At 45.5% G+C, this 6703-nt stretch overlaps 1 protein-coding gene across 1 annotated transcript in view; it reads right to left on the bottom strand.

Moving 5' to 3' along the window:
- Positions 1-602: 602 nt before the first annotated feature.
- The window catches only part of KCNH1 (potassium voltage-gated channel subfamily H member 1), a 351345-nt gene continuing 345244 nt past the window's right edge, over positions 603-6703 (bottom strand). The window contains exon 11 of the mRNA XM_084832718.1: positions 603-1445. Within this exon, the coding sequence (XP_084688844.1) occupies positions 603-1445 (843 nt within the window). The remainder of the gene's footprint in view (positions 1446-6703) is intronic.

Genomic DNA, 6703 nt, shown 5'->3' with positions numbered 1-6703 from the left:
ATGATGCTGAGAGATCATGACTGGCCCAAGATCACCCAGTGAGCTTTGTGGCTGAGTGGGGATTTGAACCTGGGTCTCCCCACACCTAGTTCCATACTCTTGCCACCATACCACACTGGCTCTTGACTTTGTTCATACAGCTCTTGTGGAGCTCTTATGGAACTATGAACTATGTGGAGATCTTGTGTCACATACCACCTTATGTGCAGGGGAGCAGGGAGAATTTCCTCTCAAGTACCTCATGCAAAGTGGCTCCACAAACCAGGGAAGTATATGAACTGGGTCTAACATCTGGACTTCAGTTTTCTATGGATGGATTTTTTTAAAAAAATCATGTTGAATGGGAAACGGGTGTACTAATGAAGTAGGCAAAACATTATAAACTGTACCCTTGCTGTCAAAAGAGACTTCAGAGTCAGCTGCCATCTTGACATGAGGTTGCAACTCTTGTTACTGTACCATTTAGAGAGAGGGGACATGGTTAACAGGCTGGCACCTCAAATGGTGTTCATCAAGAAAAGATTAAATGTTTGGTTTAAAAAATGTTTGTGGTGTTTGTGTTGGTGGGGCTATTCAGTTGACCTCTGTTTTAAAGAACCGCCTCAGCTTGCTCCAAAAATGTCTTTTTCTGATTCTGGAGACTGGGGTCTTGATATTTCGTACAACTCCTGGGGGGTCTGAGAGCTTCTTCTAGAGGCTAATATCCTTAGTATCTCAGCAAGCTGTTTTTCTATATTGGTCATTTTTGTGTTTAAAGCTTTGATGTCCTCTTTCAGCTCGTGTTTCACTTCCAGCATGGTGGCCTGAAGAGTCTGTTCAGGAATAGGGTAGAAAGAGTGCTTGACCTCTGCTAGGACGGGACTTCGGTCCTGAGGACTTCTCGTCTCCCCCACATTGTCCAAGCGCAGGTCACTTTTTGTGATGCCACTGTCACAAGAGTCTGTCTTCTTCAGAGTTGCCTCTCCTGCCGCTTTCGTTCTCTCTGGCAACGTTTCCATGGACTCTGCTTTGGAAACCTTGTTCCAGTCCTCTCCCTTCGCACAGGCATCTTTGAATTTTGCCCAGCCTTTACGCTTGGGATAATCCCCAGCCACTTTGCCTGCTACATAGTCTGAGGCAGGGGCTTGCAATTTGGCCTGGTCAGACACTCCAGACGTTGAAGCAGACTGATAGGCAATTGGTGTTGCGGGGCTTTCCCTGACAGTCACAATGCTGGCTTTAACAACTGTGCGGGAAGGATGGTCTCCTAAAATGTTGCCTTTTTCAACATCTAGGTCAACATCTCTTCCTCTTTCCGCAGCTAATCGGGCCTCCTTCTGCTGCCTAAATCTTTGAAAAAGCCGACGGACCGGATGGTCAGGTGGCAAGACTAAAGGTGCTTCATTCTTCCTTTTCATCCTCTCTTCTTCTTCTCTTTTGACATCACTGATCTTCCGGAATACAATCTGCAGAGAGGAAACATCACAGTAAGGGTTACAACACCAGACTTTAAGAAAAGAAAAGGATATCCGTTCCTGTCATCTGAAGTGATAGCCTATGTACTCCATTGTTCGCGATACATATGACTGCATGATCTCAGATGGCTAATATTTCGGTCAAAGTAGATTTTCATATTACTCAGAAGTGCCAAACTTTCCACATGTGGAGAATATCCAGCACAGCCCTGAGCACAATATTATAATATAGTCACTATGTAAAACCATCTTGCTATTGGGGTGCTTGACAGCTCTTCATTTATAGATAGACTAGCGAATGGACTCAGCTTCACAGGGATTGGAATAGTTTGATACAGCAAACTTATGCAGCTGTCAGAGTTGGACACATTGCAGCTGCCCTATGCTGGCACCCCTAGGCATGGCCCGTGCCATGGTGCACCGCTCTGGCCCCCTAAGGGGGTCTGTCTACTCCATTTCCCTGGAGAGGGCTGTCCCAAGGCAAGGGGGAGGCATATAACTGTATCCCTTGGCCTATTAATCTCCCATGGCTTCAGGCGGTATGGACTGCAAAACTATGTGCTGGATAGGGATGTCTTCCCCTAGTGGCTGAAGATGTTACTGCAGGCGTCAACCACGTGGACACATTTAAATAAATGAAAATTAATTCATGCATTTTAAAAACAAAATAACCTTGAGGTGCACACCCCTAGGATCCATTTAGTACACATGCCAAGTTTGAGGTGTCTAGATTTCACAGTCTTGGCGCTCTGGTGCTGACAGATGGACAGACAGACACACCCACATCCTCCTTTATTACACTGGATAGATAGATGATAGATAGAATCATTCACCTCCTACATGAAGTCACAGTCAGTGTTAGGCTCATGTAGAGAGATGATAATTCTTAAATATCCACTTGAAAACAATCAATTTACCCCCACCTTCGTTGAGGCTGAATGTCCAGGTGGGAATATACAAATGTCAGGAGGCCCTCAGAGGGTTTCTTCCTGAACACAACCCTTTTGAACCTTTCTTAGATAAGAGTAGGCTGGGGGAGTTGGTGGGGTTTCAACCAGCTCTTCAAGGCCTAGTGCTCTACTGAAAGCTTTACATGGAGCAAGGAAAAGATAGTGAAGAATGCACATGAGTTTAAAAAAAACATTTGCAATCCTGTTGTACTCATTTTTAAAATTACTAGAAAACCACCCTGTGTATTCAGCTTTGCATTTCAGTGGACACAATGGAAACATTAGTAGTAGTTCTAGTTTCTGAGGTACTTAATGCTATGGTCTTCCAGAGAACCTCGAGGAATAAAGCACGGTGCCCTGCCTATTGTATTAACACCCAATTGATTGTCATGATCAGGATCCTCACCCGTCATCCTCAGAGGATGAGCCTCCTGAGTTAACAGATCAGGGAGGCAGATCCATTACAGAAGGGCATCACAATGTCTCCATCTCCTTAAGGCCTTACTTCTTCAGGGAGGCCCCAGTGTCTGGAGGAGGATGCATTGCTGTTCTTGGATTCTGAGGACTTTAGCCACGCACACAACCATTTCTGTGTTGTCGTTTTCGCAGCCTGAGGCTGCTGAAACTGACCGGAGCCCTTTAAGGGAAAAGGCCTCAATTAATAGAGAGGTGAGGTTAGCTTAAAGGAAGCTAAAACTATACTTAAGGCTCAGTCACAATCTACTGCTTGTTGGAGCAACATATAGGCAAGCTTGTATCGCTTGGAGCCCTCTGTGGTGTTGTTCCATTCTTCTTCCTGCCTCTCTGGGGAACATGACTCCTCCTTGGGAGGAATCCAGCTGAACATGACTTGCCCCACATCCTCAGTGTGAACCAGATCCATAGTGGACACCTTGTCATCTGGACCTCATAGTGCCCAATGATGCAAGGAATGCACTACAACAGGGATTGCTGGCTGAAGCAAAGCACTGATGTTGCTATATTGTTGTTTGTTGCATTTTACTCTGAAAATTTGAATTGATAGAAAAATGACTAAAGAGAGATCGATTCATGCATTAACTTGCCAGTGATGAACAGCCCTGTATCACTTGGTGAGTTCTTCTGCAATTCCAGTGAAAGCCTTGCTTGTGAAACCCTCTCTCCTCCTCCAAGGGCACCCCTTTCCACAAGGCTTTTATAGAAGGCAGCAGCAACAGTATATACTAGATACTCTTCTGTGAAAACCCAGACCAGCTCTGCAACAAGGCACAGGATCTGAGGAAAGGAAGAGTCTCTGGAGACTACAGATAAGAGCTTGGTTTATGGTTTGTGAGTCCTTGGATAACAGGATGGATGGATGGGTCCACTCATTCCAACTGGCTTTATGGCTAGCCCTGCCATGCAACAGGGTGAATGACCTTGCTTCAGGATGCACTGTGAAATGTGTGCATTTGTGTATGGGGGCGGGAGGGGTTAGATGTAGGCAGGAATTGGTGTCTGCATTGTGTGTTGGCTGAGGGCCAGTGGGGAGAAGGCAACACTTGGGCTCCACTTCAAGCAGAAAAATATCTAGGGCCAGCACTGCACATGGCTTCACCAACCAGGACTCAGGTTACTCACAGGTTACTCAGTCCCATCAAACCTCTCAGGCCAGATCCTTTGCTACCAATGTGGATGACTACCATAAAAACAACTCAAACCCCTGTAGTTGTGGTCTTCATTGCAGCAGTAATATCTGCAAGTACCAATGTTGTGGGTCACCCAGATTGCGTGATTACCTTCCATACAGGAACCACACCTCCATAGCTGCAATGGGTACTGGCGCAGAATGTAATCACATGACTTGGCTGCCCCATGCGGTCAGCACTTCCACATGCTGCCCCTGAAATGGGAAGCCTGACCATAGGAAGCAGACTTCCAAAAATATATGGCTCGTGCCTCCATAGATCTCAGGCTTCAGATTGTGTTAGGCAGCTGCTGTTCAACCACCCTTACCTCACCCTTGGCCGTAGGCTTACTGCCCTTCTCATCTACACCCTCTCCTTCTGTTATTAAGATCTCTGGTCTGTTGCTTCCTTCCCTGCCGATAGCATCAGTCCAAGACCCCATCACATCTGAGCAGAAGCAGCACATCAATCAAGGTGGTGACACTGAGATGAACAAGCTTCTTTGGTCTGTTACAGCTGAGGTGAGACCCCCTTTAAAGTGCTACCCTAGGCAGCCACCCGGGATCAACAAGTGGTAATGCCATTCCTTATCAGACCCCTAATTAAACCTTTTCCCCAGCCCCAAAGACTCAGTGGGATTATGACGACTCGTTTTCTGTAACACCATCTAATAAAATGCTAGTAGGAATACCCTTCACATTATAAATGTTAATTAAAAAAACAAATAGGCTAAGCAAATAAATACATATCCACCCAGATGTCAAAGAGGCATCTATATTAAGATAGTGGTAGCAGGCACACAAAATAATAAGGTATTATGCTTCCCCTGATGATGCTAAATCTACTTGATATTCTTCTCATTGCTGGGCGAGCACACAAACAAATAGCTTTGTTAATTTCTGCTTTTAGAGAAGTAGGGAGCTTGGCAGTCAGAGAATAATTCAAAAGCTTGCCAAATGGGAAATTAGAGACACTTCATTTTCACACGCTCTTGTTTTCATATATCAACAAGGATGCCACACGTAAAAGAGCAATGGCATAAGATAAATTGCAAGTTCTGTAGGGAAGTGGCAGGGTGAGTTCTCCTGTGCAATGGGGATCTGGCAGCTTCCATTTCCACCACTGCACAGAAAGAATAAAGTCCACATCCCTCTAACGTAATGAGTTGTCTACAAAATAACTCTAAGGGCGCAATCCCATGGCGATAGGTGGCAGCCTCCAAACTCGGAGGTGAACGCCTATCCAATGCAGGGCAGGAGAAGCACAGGGGGGATCATTCCCTCCGTGCTTCTCCCGCCCTTCATTTGCTGCTAGACAGCCAATTTTGGATGTCTAGGTCTGGGAAGGTGGAGCGGGGGAGGAGGTTGCCGGACGACACATAGAATGTGTCGTACCGGCATTTCAACCTTCCCCACCCCAGAACGTCCCATTTTGGCCACTCCACACTCCTCTTCTGAGTGTGGCACTCAGGGCTGTTCTACAGTGCCTGTGAGGCAGCGTGGGAGGAGGGGAAGGTCGGTTCCCGAAAAACCAGATATCCTATGGCCGTCTAGCTGCTGACTAGCGGCGGTAGGATTGCCCCCTAATCTAGCTAAAGTTAATCATGACTAAATCCCATAGAAACTAATTGAACTCATTAGTTGCAACTAACTTTTACTAAATCAGCTGCAACAGCTTCAGTCCACTGGGATGCTACTGCAAACGCTGCCCTGCCCAGATATAGCCCTCACAAGCAGAATTATCTTTATGGGGGAATTAGGGATGGATGAGAATTTCATTTCTGTTTGCAAATCATGTGAACATGTCCCATTCGCAAATGTGAGCAGGAGTATTTCCCCCCACCCCAATGTTTGCAAATTCCCAAATGTGTGATTCACTTTGAAATGTGCATCCCCCCCTCAATACACATTTTCACCCTTTAGTCAATGGGGGGAAAGTGTGCACTTTTTGAAAAATATGCATAGAAATGAACACTTTTCCCGTTCAAAATGAGCACTTTTCCTGTTCAAACAAGCTGAAAGACAGGTCAAAAATGAAAATGGGAGCAAGACTAAATGCACCTGCCTTGTATAACATCTTGCCAAAAGAAGAGACCTGAGGATCTTGAAAATGTACACTTTCTTTGGGGTGTGTGTGATCTTTTTGCTGGCCTAATAAAGGTATTATAGCCACATGGATTTTTACATTTTTCCTATGGTCAGCATGACCTTTGCTTTTCCATGAACTATTGTGTTTCCCAACTTGTTTTCCTTATGATGCATGTACAACTCTGCTCCCACATGACTTGCCATGCCTTCTTGGATGGTAATAGAATCAACAGAACACAACTGCACAACAAAGTAGGTACCTTGTTCATTTGGGGAGCACCTTAAGGGGAAGGACTGTACCTCCATAAGAGCACAAATTTTGCATGCAAAGAGTTCCAGTTCCAGTCCTTGGCACTTCCAGTGGGGACAGGGAAAGACCCTCGCCTGAGACACTGGACAGCTTCTCCCAGTTAGTGTAGAAAATGTTGAGTTAGATGGACCAATATCCAGTCTTGTAATAAGGCAGCTTTCTATCTCTAATGCAAAGTATCTCCATTCACCATTCCAACTGAGTTATGCAGGTGTGATCGATCGATCGATCTATCAATCAATCAATCATCTATCTA

This window comes from Heloderma suspectum, chromosome 1 (assembly GCF_057233095.1).
Source record: "Heloderma suspectum isolate Gila_16-S chromosome 1, 16-S_ref, whole genome shotgun sequence".
Lineage (NCBI taxonomy): Eukaryota > Metazoa > Chordata > Lepidosauria > Squamata > Helodermatidae > Heloderma > Heloderma suspectum.
The sequence above is the reverse complement of the archived record's forward strand: the minus strand, read 5'-3'. Positions and strand labels throughout refer to the sequence as shown.